This window comes from Hippocampus zosterae, chromosome 20, assembly GCF_025434085.1.
Source record: "Hippocampus zosterae strain Florida chromosome 20, ASM2543408v3, whole genome shotgun sequence".
In the NCBI taxonomy this organism is placed as follows: domain Eukaryota; kingdom Metazoa; phylum Chordata; class Actinopteri; order Syngnathiformes; family Syngnathidae; genus Hippocampus; species Hippocampus zosterae.
Genome location: NC_067470.1, coordinates 8771662 through 8793784, shown reverse-complemented (window position 1 = coordinate 8793784; position 22123 = coordinate 8771662). Strand labels below are relative to the sequence as shown.

At 42.9% G+C, this 22123-nt stretch overlaps 2 protein-coding genes across 6 annotated transcripts; one reads left to right on the top strand and one right to left on the bottom strand.

Moving 5' to 3' along the window:
* The first annotated feature begins 2770 nt into the window (after positions 1-2770).
* Positions 2771-4472, top strand: rrs1 (ribosome biogenesis regulator 1 homolog). The gene is made up of 3 exons (XM_052054543.1): positions 2771-3202; positions 3474-3876; positions 3975-4472. The coding sequence occupies exons 1-3, from the start codon at positions 2849-2851 to the stop codon at positions 4298-4300; spliced, it is 1083 nt and encodes a 360-aa protein (XP_051910503.1). The 5' UTR covers positions 2771-2848; the 3' UTR covers positions 4301-4472.
* A 5678-nt stretch (positions 4473-10150) lies between these two features.
* Positions 10151-20923, bottom strand: mybl1 (v-myb avian myeloblastosis viral oncogene homolog-like 1). Of its 5 annotated transcripts, none has more exons than XM_052054512.1 (16): positions 20474-20923; positions 19329-19428; positions 19163-19234; positions 18748-18840; positions 18189-18409; positions 17607-17820; positions 17455-17517; positions 16229-16327; positions 15336-15563; positions 14295-14606; positions 14078-14217; positions 13303-13411; positions 13057-13176; positions 12865-12969; positions 12522-12713; positions 10151-11714 (listed from the first exon to the last, which is right to left on the bottom strand). In XM_052054512.1, the coding sequence occupies exons 1-16, from the start codon at positions 20497-20499 to the stop codon at positions 11586-11588; spliced, it is 2223 nt and encodes a 740-aa protein (XP_051910472.1). In that variant the 5' UTR covers positions 20500-20923; the 3' UTR covers positions 10151-11585. The 5 variants fall into 5 exon arrangements, with proteins under 5 accessions (XP_051910472.1, XP_051910473.1, XP_051910469.1 ...); XM_052054513.1 differs by having other exon boundaries at positions 13303-13417; positions 14295-14588; positions 20474-20921; XM_052054509.1 differs by having other exon boundaries at positions 13303-13417; positions 20474-20920.
* Positions 20924-22123: the final 1200 nt, after the last annotated feature.

Below are 22123 nucleotides of genomic sequence, written 5' to 3'. Positions count from 1 at the left end.
GGGCAGTATGATACAACCATGTACTCATTCATTGCAGAGGATCAAGAATATATGTCGGTGAGCATCGCTATATTGTACGTGCTGCTCATCCTTTTTCGTTCAAATATCCGTTGCTTAAGGATTACGACACGACAACAACGATACTACCCGCGATCCCATCGATGGTGTTTTGGATTGCTTGTTAGCATTATCCATCCATCCATTTTCTAATGCTCACATGGGTCGCGGGCATGCGGGAGCTTAACACAGCTGTCTGCGTGCATCAGGTTACAGCCTGAACTGGTTGCCAGCCAATCACAAGGCACACAGACAAACAACCATTACAATCACAACTAGGGACAATTTGGAGCCCCCAACCAACCTTCCATTTATGTTTTTGGCATGTTGGAGGAAACCCGAGTACCCGAAGAAAACTCACATAGGCACGGAGAGAATATGCAAACTCCACAAAGGGGCCAGAATCGTACCCTGCACCTCTGTACTGTGAGACAGACATGCTAACCAGTCGCCCACCCTGCCACCGTTATACTAAAATGAATTTATTCTGACAAAGCTATGTGGCTGTTAAGTGATAAACTTGCGTTAAATTAGAAATTCAGCACGTGTTACAACAGAAAAGGAGAATTGAAAAGTTATAAAAAGACTAAATTAAATCCTGTATTCAACTACATGAAATCTAAATTCAATCCAAAAAAAGTAAAGAATAAAGATGAGTATTATGTTAAATGAGTAATAATTCACTGGAATTATTATGAAAAATAAATGTATTAAGTTAAATTTGCACTTGGGATAGCAACCACCCCTTGAGTTTTATAATGTTTTTTTGGGAGGGGATAGAAAGTTTCAGATTAACAAAGTAATAGCTACACCCAGAGAGTTTTACAAATGAAAATAAAAATCATGAGGTGTTGGCCTGTTCACAGGAGAAAGCTTGGCAATCTGACACATTTGGAGCATAACTTCAGGTTTAAAATAAATAAATAATAAATAAATAAAGCCCTCTCAACTTTGTAAGAGGCCGGTTGAAGGTGTATCATTGCCGTCAAACGGCTTTGATTCTTACCAAGAGCTCACTCGAGACGTTCAAAGACACTACGGAGAGAAACCTGTGTGAGGATTTCCATTTGATGAAAAGCTTAAATACATCCTGGAGGAAAAACTGCAAAAATGACGTATGCCCCGTGTTCTATAAAAGAAACCATGTGGAAAAGTAATCCTGTTTGGTGCCTTCATCCCAAACAAGCATGTTTGGGCTGAAGTGCTTGCCTTTTGCTTTATCTATGGATTCCTTTTTTTTTTTCTTGGACCCCAACAGAGTGACAAGTGGATTGAGACATTTCTGATTTGTCATGTGATAATGACACAAGAAACATACAGGGCGATGCATATTGCTAACTTGATGCTAATTGCCTTAAATTATGAATGTTAAAATTATACTTTGCTCAGCATTTGCTTTCCAGACGCCATACATCCTCGTCACTAGAGACATAAGGTGTCTTTTTAAATCCCACAAGGGACTTAGGGACACCAATTAACTGCCCTCCACTCGCTTGTGACCTTATCTGCTTGCCTGTCAAGCGCGTTAGTATTCAGGCGGTGCGTTATGGCCAACCAATGTAATTATCTCTGCCCCCCCCCAAATAGTAACATCAATGTGCTGCCATCAGACACCCTCATCCTCCTACAAATTAGTGCAGAAAAGACCAAAATAAAAGCCTTCAACTGATGGTTCGTGTATTTTTATACATATATACATCAGTAGATTTATTCTCAGTGGAAATGCTGACATTAATCCTACTCCAAAGTTTAGCAAAGCCGCTTCTGAGTCACACAAGCACGATGAGAAAACAAAAGGGACAAAACATTTATAATCATAGTCTGTCATTTTCGGGGGGAACATTAATCAGTCATATGAATGTCCTAAAATAGAAATAGGAATTGTATAAGCCAGTGGTTGTCAAACTTTTTCCAAAGTACAACCTCTTATAAAAGGATCAAGATTAAAAATGTATTGGGAAAAAAAGTAAACAAGTATTTAAAGAAGAGCAGTTCTTCAAGATTGAGTGCAAATTTATTGGATTTTAAAGTGAAATACAACTCAACTGCACTCCATCTTTGGCAAGCCTGTGCATCACATTTAGGCAATCACTGGTAAAAGCCATTCATCATTATGAAAAGAACAACAAAAAAACCACCAAAAAAACTCCCTAATTTATTAATATGGATGGAATACTATATTGTAATTACTTTATTGCATTTTACTTTTAAATAACTTCAAAAAAATATTGGGTTAAAATACTGAATATTTTGAGTATTTAATCTATTAAATACTGGTTGGTGGGTTTTGTAAACCCATGGCATCTCTTGTGGTCAAATTATATATATATTTTTTTTATTATCATATATCGGGGCGTGGGGGGTATGAGAAATACAGCCTGGCTAGGCCACTGAGTTTAGGGTGTACCCCGCCAACTCCCTGAAGTCAGCTGGAATAGGCTCGGACAGACAATCTATTCCAAAATGTGTAAAAAAAAAATATAAATACATGATGGGGGGTGGACAAACTATTCGACGTGTTTGCGTCTCTTTAACATTTACAACTTAAACCTAAACTAATTATTCACCGTGTGTGTGTGTATATATGATTCGGTAAAGTAGCTTGTTGTATTTGATTCTCTTACTAAAGATTGTCGTTTGTCACCGGGTAAATTTCTCTTTCTTGCGTGTAAACTGCGGAAGCACAAATTGTTTGTTTAACCCGGAAGTGATCCAACACGGAAGTGATAGTGTTTTGCTACAGACACGTGCAAAGGAGCAGCAGTGGTGTTCAGAGTTGTCGTTCCCGTCCATGTCCAACATGGCGACAGCCTCTTGTAACGTCGACGAGCTCCTCGCCCAGGCAGAGCGCGACGAAGCGGAAAAGCTTCGCAGCATCGCCGTGGACAAGGAGCTGGAACTGGAATTCGACCTGGGTAATCTGTTAGCCTGCGACAAGAACCGCCTGGAGGCTCGCGACTTTACCGGGGAGGAGAAGCACGACTTTCTACGCTCGCTGGCCCGCGATAACACGCAGCTTCTCATCAACGAGGTGTGGAAGCTCCCCACGGAAAGGATCCAGGAGGCCGTGGTGGCCAAACTACCCGAGCCGACCACCCCCTTACCTCGGGAGAAGCCCCCGCCCAAGCCCCGGCCTCCGACCAAGGTTCGAAGTTTTTGGTTCGGCAGCCTCGGTCTCGATCCCTGGCAAATAGCGGCGGTCCACATTACTTTGTTTTCAAATTTTTATTTTTCAAATTCAATTGGTTTTATTCAGGTTTTGGGTATATATTCGCAATTATAATAAAATGTTTCATTACATTCGCTACAGTGGTTGGAAATAAGGGAAGCTAGTTGGTTAGCAAACTATTATGTTGCAATTGTAGTTTTCTTTTTCTGGTTCATTTTCGTTGACTCTGTAATCCTTCCCTCCATAGTGGGAGCAGTTTGCCAAGCTTAAGGGCATCCAGAAGAAGAAGAAGACTAACTTGGTGTGGGACGAGACTGCCAAAGAATGGCGACGGCGGTGGGGATACAAGCGGGCTAAAGATGACACCAAAGAGTGGCTCATCGAGGTGCCGGAGACCGCCGACCCCAATGAGGACCAGTTCGTCAAGCGGATCTCCGCCAAAAAGGAGCGTGTGGCCAAAAACGAGCTGAACCGGCTCCGGAATATCGCCCGGGCACAGAAGATCAAGGTCCCCGGCGTGGGCCTGACTCCCGTGTCCCGTCAGTCCAAAGACGAGCTGGTTCGAGCGGCTAGCGTGGCGCGGACTTCCACCGCTTCCGTAGGGAAGTTCCAGGATAGGCTCCCAAAGGAGAAACCAGCCAAGGGCACTGGTTAGTTTTTGCATGCTAGCCGCTTTGCTAAATTCCATCAATTTTTAATTGCCATGGAGATCGATCATAAATCATCCACTCTCTTTCAACCCCACTAGGCAAGAGGCGGAAGTTCCAGCCTGTCGTAGGTGACTTCGCCGCAGAGAAGGACAAGCAACTGGAGCTCCTGAAAATGATGGAGAGCAAGAGGCCCAAGCTGAACGTCACCAAAGCGGTCAACAAGCAGATGAGGGAAGACGACCGAGAGGAGGCGGCAGCCAGGAACAGCAAAAGGGGCAAGCAGGCTGGAAGGAAGGGACGCAGGGATAATGCGGCGGCCGGCAAGGGGAAAGGAAAAATGGGGGCTCGCGGTAAAAAAGCGGGGGGGAAACCTCAGCGAGGAAAAGCTTCAGGAGGGAAGAAATCCAAACCAGGGAAGCGGTGACTGAAGAACTGCAGGGACTTGTAAATTATCACAATGAAAAAAAAAGCCTGGAAGACTTCATGTCATTGTCATATTGGTTTGAGTGCAAATAAATGTTTTCTAAAAATGCTCAAATAATTTCAGAGTTTTTTAACCCTACTGAAATATGTTCCATAAAGATGTCAACATTTTCTATGGGAAGTGAATCATTTTTACATTCAAATTGGACAAATGTCTAGTTTATGTATGATAATTTCTCATATGCCCAGAAAGTTTTCAATTAGGATTTTTTGCAACCCCAATTTTTTTTTATTGTAAACGGTCACATTTTGCATGCTGGAAGTGAGGATTTTCTAAGCAATTAATTTAAAATGTTTGCAACTCAACTTATAGTTTCGTGAGAATACAAATTAAGGATGTTTTATTCCGCTTTTGTTCATGTATTTTCAGAAATATTTCACTACTGGTACTTCAAAGTTGTGTCAAATTTGTCAATGATCCATGCTAAATTTCCGAAATTTGGAACTTGAACAAATGTCCATTTTATTCCCATTACTGTCATTTCTTATCATTTAGGAGAATTCAATTTGAATTTTTGCAACCTTACCTAAATTAATAAATTAACAAATGTCCTCAGCAGATTCACAAACTTTTGTAGCTAAAATTGGAAAAATCGTCTCAGTTCCCAAATTGAATTATTCATTCATGAAGGTGGCATGACCTGCTCTTCTAAGAATTGCTGCTCATCAATCAGATCGCTTTTCTAAGCTGCTTAACCGTGACTTTTCCTTACGTAAACCTTTTGGCCTGAGCTCAGTTCACGATGACCCGAGCTTCACACCAATTCGCAGGAAAAACTAAAAAAAAAAAAAAAAACACACATAATTACGTTTTTAATTTTGTTGCTAAATGTATTTTCAAACGCTTGCAAGGAAGTTTTTTGTTTGATCTCGCCTCGGCAATGAACCTGGCTGCCTCTGTCGCTCGTCAAGTGGCTATAATGGATTAGCGATGCAGCGTTTATTTTTATTTTGCGCTACGCGGCACTCTTCGCGCGGCGCCAGTCCGACGCCGGCCGCCTCGGGGAGATGCAGCACATTTACATGCACAGCCACCATGAGCACCTGGAGGTGTTCACTACCGTGCTCGCGCCACAAGGTCAGTGACGATCGGACCAAAACTGGTCCGGTGTGCCTTAGGTTAACCACCACTGTTTGAAGTTAGGATGAGAGGGGAGATTGTTGGTGAGTAGAGGACAAATTTATGTGCCTATACTATGTTGGTTGAGGCAAGGGGTATGAAGTCTGCATAAAATTATTTAAAGGAGGGATGAAAGGAAACAAGGGTCGTCTATAGAATGGGAGGAATGAGACAAGGATAGGAAGCAAGGAAACGAGGTAACATGAAAAGTTACAGAAATGAGGAAGGAAGGGTACAAGGTTTGATGAAGGGAAGGATGAAGACGAGGATGTGGGAAAGAGGGGAAATAAGGAGAGTATGAAAGAAGGTAAGGAAATGAGGATGGAAGGGTACTTGGATGAAGCTGCTCAGAAAGACGCATTGAAACAAGAATGTTATGAAAGCAAGGAAGGAAACAAGTGAGGAACGATGAATCAATGGGGCTATTAAAGAAAAGCTTTTCTAACAAATATCGCTCTCCACCCGACAGGCCAAGATCTATATGGATGCAATGATGACAAGGCGAGTTTTTTTCCCTCAAGTTTTCATCTAAACACAAACCATCACAATCAATTTTATGTCTTGAGGGAAAAATTCATATTCCAAATCTTGGACAGAGAACCGACACATGACTTGCCCTCAGGACCGTGAACTAGCTTAATGCTAACACACAATGCAATGTACTATAGACAGGCTAATGAAAGTAGCATTGATGATGTATGATGATAGCACGCAGACATGATAGTAAGAAGGCTTTAAGAGGCCCCACATTTAGGTGTTCTATTTCACCACTGCGCACCTTAATCCTGGCGACACTTAATCCAATTCGTTCACTGCTAGTTTCGTGAGCTCCTCTATGTTTTCCATAGTGTGCTCGGATGAAGCAAACAGTATTTTTGAAAATCAGTCCCATACGAATAAAATGAAACACAAATATGATCATAGTTTTGATTAAGTATTACAAATGAAACCTTTTTTTTTACATTGGAATGATTTATTATTTATGGTGATAATGGTGTGGATTTTTCCCCCGTTTTTATTTATTTATGTTTTTTTTTTTTTTTAGGAAAATTTACCACATAAGCCTCGTATGAGGAGGAGGAGCGCGTCCCAGCGAGCCGCCTCGTCCTCGGAGGGGGACGGAGGATGCGTACGGCGTAACAGTGCCAGGTAGGACATGCTATCCCATCATGGAATTCACCCAATAGCTTTTACCCCCACCAACACCCCCACAATCAAAACGGGTAGCCTCTCTGGCCTTTCATTAGCTGACACAAAAGCACACCGATTTCACACGCGAAACAGCAATTGCACTTTCTTGCCACTAGGTGTCAATGTTTTACACAGTTTAGAATGAACGAAGAAGCCGGTTTTCTTATTTATCTCCAGTTGAAAACAAAAATACATCAACGTTCTCTCATTGCCACATAAACAAAACGGCGTTGAGAATATCACCCGTTTTACATTCTACACTGCCTTAGTTTTCAAAACAGATCCCAAATGAAAAACCTCATTGGGAAAAATTGGAATGCAACTTGCAACTACAATGGGTTCCGACAAGCCATTTGAGAGACACTTAATAGAGGAATTCGTTTTGACCTTCTATTTTATTCGATCTAAATGAATAAATGATATGACATCATTTCCAAAGCACTGCGCTAAACAAAAATACACAAACACAAAACTGAAGTTTACTTACCTCGACTCCCACTTACTTAATTTCACGTACCTTTCATTTTGAAGGGCGAGCATATCATTTGAGCTCACTGGTGGAATTCACGAAAGCAGTTTTTGTTGAGTCACAGATGAACGTTGCACATTTGTACACAGTCTGTCCCGTAAACTGGACAAAGCCATAGAAAAGTAATAACTTTAGAAAACAGCAGACGTTTTAGCTAGTAGATGTGTACATTGTCATTTTGACTGCAGAGGCTACACTCACTTTGCGTGAAATTGACGTTTTCGATGGCCTCCCACTGGGGCAAAAGGAAAACGGGTTTCTCGCCTGTTTCATACTGTACGCTTCATCAGGTTTCAAATGAGACCCATTGTGGGGGGAAAAAAATCTTATTGGCAAAAAGTGGACTACATTGGGTTTGAAGTGTCCATAGTCACATTTCCATCACTACCCGGAGCAACACACCTGATTCAAATGATCAGCATCGTTCTCTTGCTTCCACAGAGCTTGTTGATTAGCCTTTTGAATCAGGTGTGTGTCAGCAAGGAAAGATGGGGAAAACAGGCAGGACCTTGGTCTTTGAGGACTGACTTTGGACGCCCGCGGGGAATAAATACTCTCTCTTTGCTCAAGTCAGTGAATTATGCAACCTCCCACTGCCACAAAAGTAAAATTGTGTTGAGTTTCTCACCTGTTTCACAATCGTCACATCGCCAGCTTTGGCAGAAAAATGTCAGTACATTTTGGTAAAATAATGGGGGGGTTGTTCTTGTCTTATACTTGTAAGCACACACGGGGGTCAGTTAGAATGAACATCTCTGTGTTCGTGTCCTTTTGTCTTTGTCGGCTAGTGGTCACGTTCTGCAGGCTCTCCGGAGGGCGAGCCGGTCAGGAGAGGAAGCGGACGCCAGCGAGGCCCCGGCCACTCCACGGAGGTCCTCAGCCCCGCCGGCCCCACTATGCCTCCGCGGCACCCCTCAGACTCAGCGTTCCCCGTGCCTCTTCCACAAGATCCTGTCTAGGTGTCGCAGGAAGAGCGAATGTCAGGGAGCCACCAATGGGGCCTTTGAGGGGGATTAAAGGGAGACCACCTCATGCTCATTACTGTATATGCAGTTCCCAATTAATGTGTTCATGTTATTTTTCCTCAATATATAAACAACTCCTCATTTTGTCTTTTTTTTTTTGCACGGTTATGCAAGAAGGGGACCTCCAGGGACTAAAAAGTTACAGAACCTTTGGTAGTCAAACTTGGATGAAAAAAAAAGGCTACTTAGACTAAGCCTTCCATCAAACAGAAAGTACCCAGAACCAAAAGTATTCAAAACCAAAAGTTCTTGGAACTTTAGTAGAAAATACAACAACAAAAGATTCGTAAGTACCCCTGAACTGAAAGTACCAAGACCCACAAATTCCTGGAATTTTAGGGATAAAAACAATGTGCACTCTCATTTGCAGGAGCCAAAACAAAAAAGGATCTTAAACCAGAAGCTCACGGATTCCGAAACAACATGTGAATGATTATTTCTTGGACTAAAATATGAAAAGTGGAAAAGAATCCTGACCGACCACCTACTGGCCTGGAGTGCAAACTACAAACACTTCCTTGTCTTTTTCAAGTCAAACACTGCCATGTTTGACTTGGCGGTTGCCACGGAAACACAACATGAAGCGTTTCTGACCAGATTTGCTGTCGAAAGATACGAAAGCTCGACTGCCCTCCACTCAAAAAAAAAAAAGAATTAAAAAAAAAAATCTGGACCGCAGGTCACATAATGCTGACACACACCCGCGCGATGACCTACATTGATTCGGGGGCGGGGTCGCACACACATACATACAAATTACCACATGGACTCTCCCGCCAAAAAAAAAAAAAAAAAAAAAGTGTTGAGATGGAGGGAGGGCCGATTGGTGGCGAGTGGGGGTCTGCTGGTGGCGCGGGATGCCTGCCAGATGACTGCTCTGTTCAGCTTGATAATGGGCTGCCATCTGCTGTCTAGCGCACACAAAGGCAAAGTGTGCTCATGTATGTGTGTGTTGGACAAATAGGCAGGTGGGTGTGGTGAAGCACATACGCACTCACCAAAATGCAGACATTCAAAGATCACTTTTTAACTCTGTGAATTGCATGTAAGACGGAACCCCCCCCCCAAAATAAAACAAAAAAAAATGCAGGTAGGACAGAAGAATACAATAGTTAATAGTTAGAATAGTAGTATAGTAGAATAGTTGGATCAAAAAGTGTATTTTTAATATATGATTGCTTAGTTTACATTTAATGTTCGTTTAAGTACATGTAAGCTAACCTCGTTACACAAATTGCTATCTTACATTGTCTTTTTTTTTTAACGAGTGCAACCAGGAGGCAGAAGGCGAGCAGCAATTAAGGGCAAAAGAGCTCCGCCGCATCTCTGCCGGGTCGCCCCCCCCCGGACAAAAGACCCTCATGTACACACACACGCGGGTGCACTGCTGAACAGGACATGGCGTGCAAATAGTGTGTGTGTGTGTAGCATCAGGGCAGTGTCCCCATTCTCCCTCCATTTGGTGGCCAATTGAGTGAATGTGGAAAGGACAAAAGAGCCCACAGGGGGCATTAAGTCACGGCTGAGTGGGCCCCTTCAGGGCCAGCAGCTGACCCCTGTAAAGGGGAGGGGCCTCTTGTTCTAGCTGAGGCGGCTGGCGCCCCTGCCCGGAACCCCGCACCCATTCACCTGTCACAACCACCTGAGGTCACGAGACAACCCAAGTGGATGATTTTTTTGTCTTTGTTTTAATCAAAATACGAGACTTATGGCTGACTAGCTTCATGCTAAAAGGTGAATGGAAAACGACTAACGCAGGTCTAACAAAATTAGCATCCATGCCGTTAGAGCTACATTTACTCCAGCAATCGAAATTTACGTTGACATTTTAACCCTTTCATGCACAAATAATGATAACATGTAACCGGATAAACTGTGTGAGAGGCTGGTTTAGATGAATTCCTACAAAAATTAAAACCCAAAACGTCAAGCAGCAAATTCCATTTATTTGTCCCGAATGCAGAGCAGGGCAACGTAATATTGTTACAAAGGACAGCCAGCGTTACAGACAAAATACAGTAGTCTTGCTTCTATTGCTTTTTAATTGTTTCTATGCCCTCCATTCCTATAAAACGACGCATACAGCAAAACATATTTACGTAAACTCTCTTTTTTATTTTCTCCCCCCACTTGATCTCCCTGACAAGATTCCCTTCTTGTTCTCACTTGTAATGCAGGATAATCCAGATTAGAAGAGAATAAAACCGTAGCAGTTTTGCTAAAAATCCAAGATGAGTTTGGTGTCTCATTTCGGGAATGCTACGAATACCTAAGCATTCCTTGGTTCTGTAAAATGTTACGGATAAAAAAAGATTGTAAATCCAATTAGCATTTTACCATGTCAAGAATGTATTAGGACAGACGATTCACACTAACATCAAAAGATACACATGAAGAAATCATTAAAAAAAAATTCTTCAAAAAAAGTGCAATTTGTCTATGATAAGAGGTCAGAATCTGGTTATGAAGTTATGAACATCGAATTAGAAAAAAAAAACATGGCAAAATAATGATTGGCCATGCGCTAGCAGGTTGTAATTATCCTCTAGACTGATTGCGACTATTTAAAAAAGTATTTCCATAGTCCCTCTTTAAAAAAATGCAAAATAAATAAATTAGTCAAATAAATATCCGCTACAGCCTGCTCCGAGCAAACGCTGTCCATATGCCCAAAAGTTTAACTACTCACTCTGTGGTTGTCCGATTTATATTAATATGCAAGCCATAACAATAACAACAATAATAAATACAACACCCTCAACATCAAGGTACCCTTCCTGTGAAAATGAAATACATTCAACTGTTATGAAATAAAAACAATCACAAGTGCTACCAAGCTTTTTCTCAAGTCAGTAAAAAGAAACCCCCCACCCCCCCACCCCCCGCAATATCCTGCCTTGATGCCTTATTGAGCGTCACGGCTCTTATGGAGCAATTTTGCAGGACCTCCATTGAAACCGGGTTAGTGTCTCACAATTACTGACATGGAGAGCAGTAAGGCCCGACCGAGATGCCAATTTCCAATATTTGACACACAAAAATAAATCGGGTGTGCGGAGGTGGAGGGGGGGCATTTCTCATATAAATCCATGTAAAATACACATACAAAATTTCTTACCCAGCCCCCTCCAAAATACCACCCCACTCAATTTGAGATGCCTTGCCTTCCTCCCAAACCACGATTTTACAATAACCGATCGGGCCTTAGAGAGGAGTGAAGCTCAAAAGTCAAGTACTCGGGTCTGATTAAAAAAACAAAACAAAAGCAGAAACCCCAATAGAAAAGACGTTGGATTGACTCTTACAGGATTTGGAAAAGAGGACCTGCAAAGGGGATTGGGACGGGTTCTTGAAGGTCTTCTTAAAGGACAAGGGCCCTGGGGGTGGAGCCACCAGTCAATGGGTACTGGTTCAGGTACTGGCGGGCCTGCTCCGTCATGGTCAGCTGGTCCTCCGTTTGTCCGTAGGCCACCGCTTCCCACTCGCTCACCTGCGAGACAGGTCCAGTCGGCATGTGTTAGGGGAAGACATCAGGCAACAGTGGTGTGGTTGCAATCGGTCACATATTCCCAATTTCCTAATGACTGTATCGCACCGGTGTCAAAGTCAAGGCCCGGGGGCCAGATCTGGCCCGTCACATCATTATATGTGGCCCGCGAAAACAAATCAAGCGTGTCAAGTTCCCCGATGCTTGCTAAAGTCTGAACCAAAATGCCAAATTGTCAAATGTAATCCACAACAACAGTCATTATTCTTGACTTCAGATTTTAAAACTAGTTATTCATCAATTTGTTGTGCGCTCTGTAATATGTGGAGGGAGTTAAACATTTATTTGGTTTCCCAAAATTCATAGCAGCCCTCCAAGGGAAACCATAACTACAACGTGGCCTGCGACAAAAATGAGTTTGACACCCATGCTGTTTCGGGATTTTCAGTGGACACACACATCGTATTTTCCGCACGATAATGCTCTTCGGAGTATAAGGCGCACCTTCAATGAACGGCCTATTTTAAAACTGTTTTTATATATAGGGCGCACCGCATTATATACCGCATGGAATAGAAGCTACAATATTGGATGTGGTTCCAGTATGCATCCACTAGATGGAGCTACGCTAAAGGGGAATTTAAAGTACACTACAATACAATACAGCTTCATTTATATCGAGCTTTCACAACCGCTGCGGCTGTAACCGAGCGTTATGACAGAACATTTAAAATACTAACTACGCCCTGGAAATGTGAATATTGATCCAAGTATAAGGCACATCGGATTATACGGCTGAATATCAAGCACCTGTTTGGCCACCCTGTGAGTTTTCTTCTCGATGAGGCGGCGAAGGTGGTGCGGCGCCACTGAAGGCGTCTCCTTGCGCTCCGTCAAAGGGTAGCCACCTTCCACCTTCTCCGCCTCCTCCTCATGCTGCTGCTCCACCTCGGAGATCGGGGAGCTCAGGGAGGAGCTGGACAGTAGACTCTCATCGGGAACCTGGAGTACAACAATGATGATCAACATACTGTTCCGTTCAGTTCAGGCGATGTTGCTCAAGCATTTTCCAAGCCTTTCAAACTCTGGTGTCAATTTCAAACTGAGCATCGTCAACTACATCAAGGCAGAATCGATGAGAGCTTTGATTCACTTGTGCGTCATTGTGTTGATCTTGGAACAGCTGCACACTGAGAGAGTCTTTCCCCCACGGGTCCAGTACCAGAGATTTGCGCACTTTTCGAGCCGGGGCGTCCATCTGAAAATAAAGATGCACGCACACAAGGATGAAAGGACAGAATACCGCCAGTATAGAGTGTGTGTTCTCCGAGTGCTTGCGCCATACATTTTGTTTCCACGCTCTGTAGTCGGGCTGCAAGATGGCCACCCTGTTAAAGATGTCGGCCCCGGTTTCCTGCTTCAGAACCTCGCGAATGTCTTCTTCCAGAAAAGCTAATGGCTGCGGCTGAAGGATACAAATACCAACGAAAACATCAATGAATTCCTATGGACTCAACTTGAATTGACCTTTTTTTTGGGGGGGGGGGTCCATTAGTATATCGCGGCTGTTGTTGATATTGGTGACTCTTACTTCCATTTTGAGTGGGCCGTGCATTTTCTCCTGCGCCGCCAGAGCATTCTTGAAGGGCGTCGGCGTCCTCGGTGTTTGAATCATCACCGTTTTACGAAACTTGGGTGTCCTAGAACTAAAATAATTCAGTAAATACTGTACAGTCGATGTAAATATTAGGGTTTTATGTTAAGGCGCTACAAGAAAAGCAACACAAGTACCTCCACATCAAAAATGTAATGATACAATTTTTGGGTGGTATAAATAAATCTGACACCTAAAACAAAGACATTTAAACATTGTACAGGTAAGCACCAACATGTTAACTCAAATGTTTTTTTTCCCTTGGGGGTGGGGGGTGTTGAACGTCAATTAGCCTAATGCTAACATAATGTGAAACTCCCTAACGGGCTAATCAGAATTAGCATCAATGTTACAGGGGTTATAATAGTTTTGGACTTTTTGTTAGTTTTTTTTATTTTGTTTTGACATTTTTTTGTAAATTCTTGGAGTTTTAATTCACATTTAGAGCAAGTTTGTTAGTTTTTATATTTCTGAAAGCACTTGAGTTTTATTTTGCTTTTGTATTTGTTCTATAATACGTGGAGTATTTGTCAAGTGTGAGGTATAAGTGTGAATGGAGTTTCATTTATTTTTTTTAAAGGATTTTTGGTTGTATTTTATTTCCTTAGCAAAAAATGAGCTTTCAAATTTAGCTTGAGCTATTTTCGTGAGTTTTCGCTCACAAAAATAACCATGCGATGTCGAGATACTGTCAACGTGTGCGTCAAATTACCCATCGTTCTCCTTCTGGTGCTTGGGTGTGGATTCCTTGTGACGGGGCGTGCTGAGGAGACACTTTTGGCCGCACACGGGCGTGGAGGTAAGCGCCGGGTTCTCCAAGTTGAGATGCTCCGTTGCTGATATGTTAAAGAACTACGGCGAGACAAGACACCTCGGTTTAGTCGCTCAACCTAATGAGTGAAAAAGGAAATTGGGGTGATGTGGCGTACCCGCGACGGCGTGAAGGGCAGCGACTTCGTGGGCGTCCTCTTGGGCGAATTGGAAATGTTTTCCAAAAAGGACGAGTAGGTCCTGTCGCACAGGGCGGTGGGTTGGCCTCGTTCTCGCCTCCTCTTGCCCGGCGACGTCTTGGATGAGGCGGCGGCGGCAGTCGGGGAGAAGCCCGGCGAAACGTTAGCGGTCCTCTCCTGAAGGAGCGTGGCGAAGGCGGCCTGCTCGTGTTGGGGCGCCTCTGCCGTCTCGGAGAGGTCGAAAGTGGCCACGTCGCTCCACGCCGCCGGGTCCTGAACGGCAAAACACATCTACGGTCCATTTTTAATACATTCAATAAATTCAGAGGAAAATAATTCTGATCTTATTTCTGCAGGAAGAGGAGACAAAATCTTTGCGAGGTCCTGTCCCAACATCGAATCGTTGATAGTATTTTAAAACAGGAAGTGATAGTTATGCATTTTTCTATTCAATATTGTGCATTATTTTCCAAAGTTTATATGATGCCAAATACTTTATTGTAGCATTTCTTTACTTTTAGAATGCATTTTTGGCGACAATTTGTCCCTTGAATGTTTGAAATTATCATAATAATTTGGTGTGAGATATTTTTGCATTTTAGTTCTATTTTTCATCTTATAGCCGAGTATATTTTGTTGAATATTCTTTGTACTTTTCCAAATATTTATGTCTAAATATATCTAATTCAAATATTTCAGTATTCTATTCGAATAAATATATATTTGTTTTTCGTTTAAAAAAAATCAATTATACTTAAAAAATATTACACCAGTCTGCAATCGCACCTTTCTTTAGCACTATTGTCATGTATTTCACAAACATGGATCACACATGGATTATAGTTCAGAATATATTTGTTGTTGTCAATGTAAGCGAGACAACCAGAATGCACAACTATTGATTCATTGGCGCCATTTGAAATCAATACAAACCCACCGCAAGCCCGTTTCAAATGGATCTTTGACGTCTATAAACGTCAATGGCAGTGAATGTGAAAGTCTTTTTTTTTTTATCCTCACCGAATCAATGAGCTCCATGGTCTCCGCAAAGTCGCGTATGGTCTGCAGGGTGGACAGCACCGTGCTGGCCTCCACAGCCGACAACTTGGTGGGCGACACGGGAAGCTGGCCAGGGGTTCCACGTGAGTTATCTGGCTCCGACCAGGACCGCCCGTCGGCCCGCACCTCTGGACCGCTGCTTGTCGTATCGGGCATGCCATCTGACCAGGCCGAATACTGCTCCAAGCTCTGGGAAGATGGAAGTGATGTGGAAAATGAGGCGGCAATTGGCGAAAATGATTCCAATAGATGCGAAGAGGACTAAGATGGATACTAAATGATGGCGGTGGGTGCGGGGGGACGACGACTACCAAAGTGTAGCTTCAGGCCAGTCAGGATGAGTAGCAAGATTGGAAAGGTAGCTGCTAGAGAAACACTAGAGCAGTGGTTCTTAACCTATATTAGTGAAAAGTAAAAATATGATTTTTTTTTTTTTACAAATTCAAGTCTTTTTTTAAAACAGAAAAAAGTAAACACAATTAGTATATATTTGTTTTAATTGTGCACAAAATGAATCAGCCAGTGATGGCCAAGCTGGTGTGTCATTACTAAATGATGTTGAGTCGGGTGTGTCTTAACATCCGTGGCAGAGGCCCCTGAGACTGATTGACCGAACCCCTCGAGTTCGATCGAACCCTGGTTAAGAACCACTGCACCAGAGCACAAAAAAAGCAAACCCCCCAGAAAATCCCTGCTCCACTCATATTTTTACATAGTGCAAAAAGCGATATAGATTTGAAGAAATGCTCTTTTTTTTCCAGAGTATGGATGTCACACACATGCAAAAGCAGGCACGCAGGCTTATGCTAGCTCGCTAACTCCCAACAAGTGGGGGGGCGGTGTGCTGAGCTTACACATGGACCTCTGCGACGTACTTCGCTCTCGGCTGACATAAGCAGCAGCTCGAGTTCCTTAATTCTTTGCTCTCTGTCGGGATCATCCGGGAAAGACGGCTGCAACCAGGGGGGGTCGGCGGGAGGGGAAAGGAAGGTTGTTAGGAAGAGCAGAAGACCACAACACCAAAACAAATTTGACGAGGACAAATATGACACAGGAGAGGAGGCGGCGTATGCCTTGTTAGTACGTTCAAAAGGTTTCATTTGAAATCCGCAGCGACAGAACAAACACGGGCAGAGTCCGGAAATGAAAGAATACAGAAAGAGCAGTCAGTACAGTAAAAGTCGTTTGAGTATCTTGCGTACAAATAGGTGGTCCTTTGTCAACCCTGTGCACCGTTCAAGCATGAAATTCAACACCCAAGCCAAAAGTTACACTTGTGGGAAAAAAAGCACACTCATTGATTTGAAGTCGAGTAAACCTTTCATCTTAGTTGCCAAAATGTACCTGTGAGTGAGCTGTCCTGAATTTCGATGGTTGTGACGGAACAGTGTGTTGACGACTGCTACCATATTTCAGGCTAAACAATGTTCGTTTTGTTTTCTGTTTACTTAGAACTGTATCCTGACTTGTTCAATAAAGATTGTTTGAAAAAATATATATATATTTACATATATATATATACATATACATATATATCTTTTTTTTTCAGGCTAAACAAGTAAACTGTGATGGATTTTTTTTAAACCAATGTTGATTTTGACGTTTGGCAGAATGAAATTACGATAGCTGATTAATCAGCCGATTATTTTTAAAAAAATCTGAATTAAGGATGCATGGATATAATGACTAAAAACTCGTTTTTGAGTCCCTCAGTGAACACAAAAAGAAATTAAATTGAAAATTAAACACAGGCATCACATTTGACTGATTTCCCATTCGGTTGTCCTTTAGTGTTTAATTTTACAGCAGCTCAGCGCGAGCATAAATCTGTATCGACACTTAAACATTGCGTCGTAATGGGCGCATGAAAGGATAAAGAAATTGAGAAGGATGTCGTGTCCTTTTCCTCCTGCTCATACCTACTGAGCTGAATTTGCCGTTTCATGAGAAAATAAGATTACCCTGCCATTTAATCGTCTGTTTATTATTTTAAAACGGCGTAATATCCACCGGTTGATTAATCAGTCAGGCCCCAACTACCTGTACCTACCTGTAAACTCATTTAAATAGTGAAAGTCACCTGAATGAAACCCGAAGTGTCCATTAGGTGGCGCCGTTGGGGATCAAACTCATAGCTCGGCATCTACAAAAAAATAAAATAAAATTTAAAATCCAGCAACGGTAAATAAGTGCTGCAAGTGAGCGCAATCCAAATGAAGTCCAGAGTCGGACCTGGTTGGGTGCCGTCACGGGGCGCAGGGGGCTGCGACTGCAGCGCCGCGGCTCGCCCCGCGTCGGAGGAGGACACGGCGAGTGATGGCGCCTCTTGACACCGCTGCCGTGGGAGGACGTGGCCGTCTTGGCGCCGGTGTCCTGCAGGTAGCCCTCGTGCTCCACTTTGCGCCTCATGGTGGAATTCCAGTGATTCTTGATGGAGTTGTCCGTCCTGTTAAAAACACATTGACCCCGTTGTTGCTTTGACGTGAAGACATCGGAACATTTCATGCGGCAAATCACTTTTAAGAACTTGGAAATGTTCCGGTTTAGGCATTTGTAATCATTTAATCTTCCCTTGAGGACCCCTGTGTCTTTGCCTTCAAGTTTTGAGTGAAAATAGTGTTGATTCAATGTCGGATTTTTTTTTTTTTTTTTGCCGCTAGAAAAACAAACAGGAGTGTAAGCCACCAGTGTGTGCATGTCCTTAGCCTACACAGATACCGTGTGTGCACTTGGGTCAGTCAATGTGTTTACAAAGCCTCCTGTTAACATCGGATGCCTTGGAAGCTTGGATTCTTCAACTTAGTGGGGAATTACCGTCCGGGAAGGAGTTTGGAGATCTCGGCCCAACGGTTGCCCAGTCGCTTGTGGGCCTCGTAGATGATGCGATCTTCCTCCTGCGTCCACGACGACTTCTTCACCTCGGGGTTGAGGTGGTTGTGCCAACGCTCGCGGCACTGCTTGCCGATGCGGCCCTGGAGGTGCTTGGCGATCACCGACCAGCGCTTGGGGCCATACTTGTGCACCAAGTCGATCACCTGCGCATAAAAAGGCGCCACTGCTTGGAACAATCGATTTACTGTACGGTGAAACCCTGGATTCACTCAAGGAGGGCATTGTTCATCTCACAGAGTTGGGGGAGGAGGGGAACCTCCCTCCAGGAAAAGGGCTGAAAAGCAGCCAGTTTGTTTGCTGTTTTTATTAGCGATGATGTAGTGGAGCCTTTGGAACAGGCGCCACAGGCTCGAGCCAAGAACGTTTTTATTTTGCCGGGATGTAAAAAAAAAAAAAAAAGGCGCTGACTCTCCCTTCTGTTCCCCCACTATCGCTTACCGGCAATGTGTGTGCCACACAGTACACTCCCGGATCCTCTTACCTTCTGATCCTCCTCCTTTGTCCATGGGCCTTTCACCAGCTTGGGGTTGAGCACCTTCTGCCAGCGGTGCTGACACTGGCCATCTGTCCTACCCTGACATTCGAGGGAGACACCTCATTACCGACGTGGAAACAGAGCTCTCATCACCACCACGACTGCCAAAAAAACTATCACCACGCTTAGGAGGTAATTACTGTAGGAAGTGCACCCTGGCAAGGCCGGAAGGGAAGTAGATACTGCAGTTAGCCATCTCCCAAATTCGCTACCGACCTATGAACTTTTTAAACTTCCGACTCGTTTCCTACTCTTTCTACCAACCACTCACTCATCCAGTATCATCTAAAAGTATGGATGCTCACTGTGTAAGGTTTCCCAAGCATCTTACATCAAGCACGTCGTGACACGGCACACTTACGGGAAAATAGTTGGCTAATAATTTCCAAGAGTCTGTGCCATGTTGCTCCACCAACTTTTTCAGCTTTTCGTCCTTGATCAACAACAACAAAAATAAGTTCAACTTACTGTGAGGGGAGGAAAAAAAAGCACAGGCTCACCTTGAGACTGAAGTGTGTGGTTCTTACCTCGTCGCGGGACCACTTAACTTTGCACAAAACCTTCTTGTCCTTGCTTCTCTCTTTAGTGTCGGGATCTGTGGAGTGCAGCTCTTCGTCCTCGTCGTGGCTACACACATGGACAAACAGTCTATATTTAAAATATTTTCCCATCCAATTTTTTATATATCCTTCCTCGTGCACTAATACTTGTGCTTTTTTTTGGTCTAATGTTTGTGTATATTAGATCCATATTTTTATTTTTCGTCCAATATGTTTGGAGGGAAAACAGCATTTGCTCCAAAGTTTTTCATCACTGTGGAAACTCGAGTGAGTCACTTGGATTTTGGCAGGAGCTGCTTTTGTCAGTGCCATAAGCAGGAACGGGGGATGATGGTGCAGTGTGGGGGGGCAATCCCGAGCAATCAACGGGCTCTTTCACCTCCAGAAGTAAGCTGGGGTGTGGCGAATCCCTGTCCAGTTTGTGTTCAAATATTAACATCATATGTATAAAGAGTTGTAAATTAATTTCATTGAATAAAATGCTTGTTTTGGCTGACAGCTTCCAGTCAAAGTGCTGTTTCATTCATGTTTGTTTTAATGAAGTCACATTTTCTATCGGTTTATGTGCAATAATGTGTCAATGTGAAACATGATGCAACTCCTTTCGAAAGGGTATTGTCACACAAGATGAAATTTCGCCTTGAGGGTTTCATGTGGGCCGAATCATTATCAGTGCAATTATTGGTCTTGATTATTTGTCAGCCATTTTCTTTTCTGTCTAAAAACACAAACAAGTAACGCCCTGATGATGATGTGTTGTTATTGTAAAGTCACATTAACAGTGTGCAATACACATTTTATATCAGAATATGGGTAACTTTATAAGCTGTATATCCCGAAATTAATATTTACATTCACAACTTAGAATTTCTCCTTTCATGTTTTTTCAATCAAAAACACAAAGTGAATAATGTACAAGATTAGTAACAAATGAATACATTATAAATGACAACAAAAACAAACATTGACTGCACAAATGACACTCGAAATATGTGGCGATACAACCGCTTTTCAATGATGCAATAAAATATAAATTACTCAAATAAGTTCTGAGATAAAAGAGAAACATCAGACACATTGAGTGACGTATCAAAGGCAGTGACGCTACCCACCAGCGAGGTGACCTCACGGTGTCCATGACAGCCGCGGGGTTGCGTGGACCTCTTCTTCGTGTCGTTGCTCTTCAGATCATTCAAATTCCACGCAAGTGGACGTTCATCCATATAAGTGTTCATCGGTGCTCCTTTCTAGATCTCGTTAGCATTATTCGGCTAGCCATCTTGCTAACCGAGTCGTCATTCTTACTTTCTCCCCATGAAAAGCCAGCGTATGGAAGGTAACATCCAATCAAAGAACACTGCTACTTCGTCCGCGTCGTCCCTCGTGTTTTCGGAGAAACACTCCTACGCCGTAAATTATCTAAAACGGCAAAAAATAAAAAATAACGCGATTATTTTACTCTCGTTCCTCGCCGTGCGGACGTTCCCGCTGCACTTGATTCGATGATGTGATGTTTGTCCATCCCGCCGATTCTCGCGCTTAGCCCCCAGCACGGGGCGGCTTCGCCTGCGATTGGTCAGAAACGAGAAGAGGCTCGCGTCTGATTAGTCAAGAACTAAGAGAGGCTCGCGTTTGATTGGTGGAAAGTGTTAGGGGGAAGAGTCACCTGATTGTTGGAAAATTTGAGGAAGCGTACAAGTGCTCCTGTCACAAGTGGGGCAGAATGGCTCTTTCATGCTGGAGCCAGTGACCCAAAACTCGGTTGTGGGGGCGCTGAGAGGGCCCCTACAAGGGGTTGACATAACCACATAATTATTTTTTCTGATGGCGGTTGCCAATTAAGGCGTTAATCCCAGAGTCTCGCCGTTGTATCAATTTTGAAAAAATCACACGTGACATCTCCCAAACAGAAATGACAAAATGTGTTGACAAAACCCAACACTACCCATGACCAAAAGATCATCATACCTACAGTGAAACATGGTAGTAGCAGACACAAACCCTGCAAGTTTCTGTGAAAAAAAATGTCAGGAAAAGCCGACCAGACTATCTTTACTTTATTTGGGGCAAATCAGAGACTGCACTATTAATTCTGGAGGCCTCGGGCACATTAGATTGACATGGCAACTAAAATCTGATTAGAGAGACAATCTAATGTACTGAACGCAGATCGACCGAGAGAAACGCTACGAAATGAATTGTTTTGAATAATTTAATTGCTTGCATTTCCACTGCTGTTCTGTAAGGTCTTTGTTGCCACCCAGTGGACAAAATAGTCCCTACAACTGTATGTGCATTTCATATCAAATACTTTTGTTTTTCATGACTAATATTTTTGCTTTTCATGCAGTATGTTTGTGTATTTTCCATCCTATAATTGTGTTTTTTTGCCACATATCCGGGTACTTTTCATCTAAGATTTTTGCCTCATTTAATTTTTCCCCCAATATTTTTGAGTTTTGCCCTACATTTTTGTTTTCTTTTAAATATTTGTTTGTTTTACAGTATATTAGTTAGCCCTAATCCTCTTCCGTAGCTATTAACTTCAAATACATACATTCAAATTGAGTTTTAACATTTTTGGAATCTAAATGTAAATAATTTAGCCTGTAAGTGGCGCTGTTTAACATTCTTTTTCCGACTCGACTGCATTTTTGAGTCATCAGCTGTGTAAAGTGTGTCAAGCAAAATACGTACAACCGGAAGCCCGTGTAAAAAGGTAAACGCTACAAATGAGTGTCCTCGGCTTTTCACGTTTACTA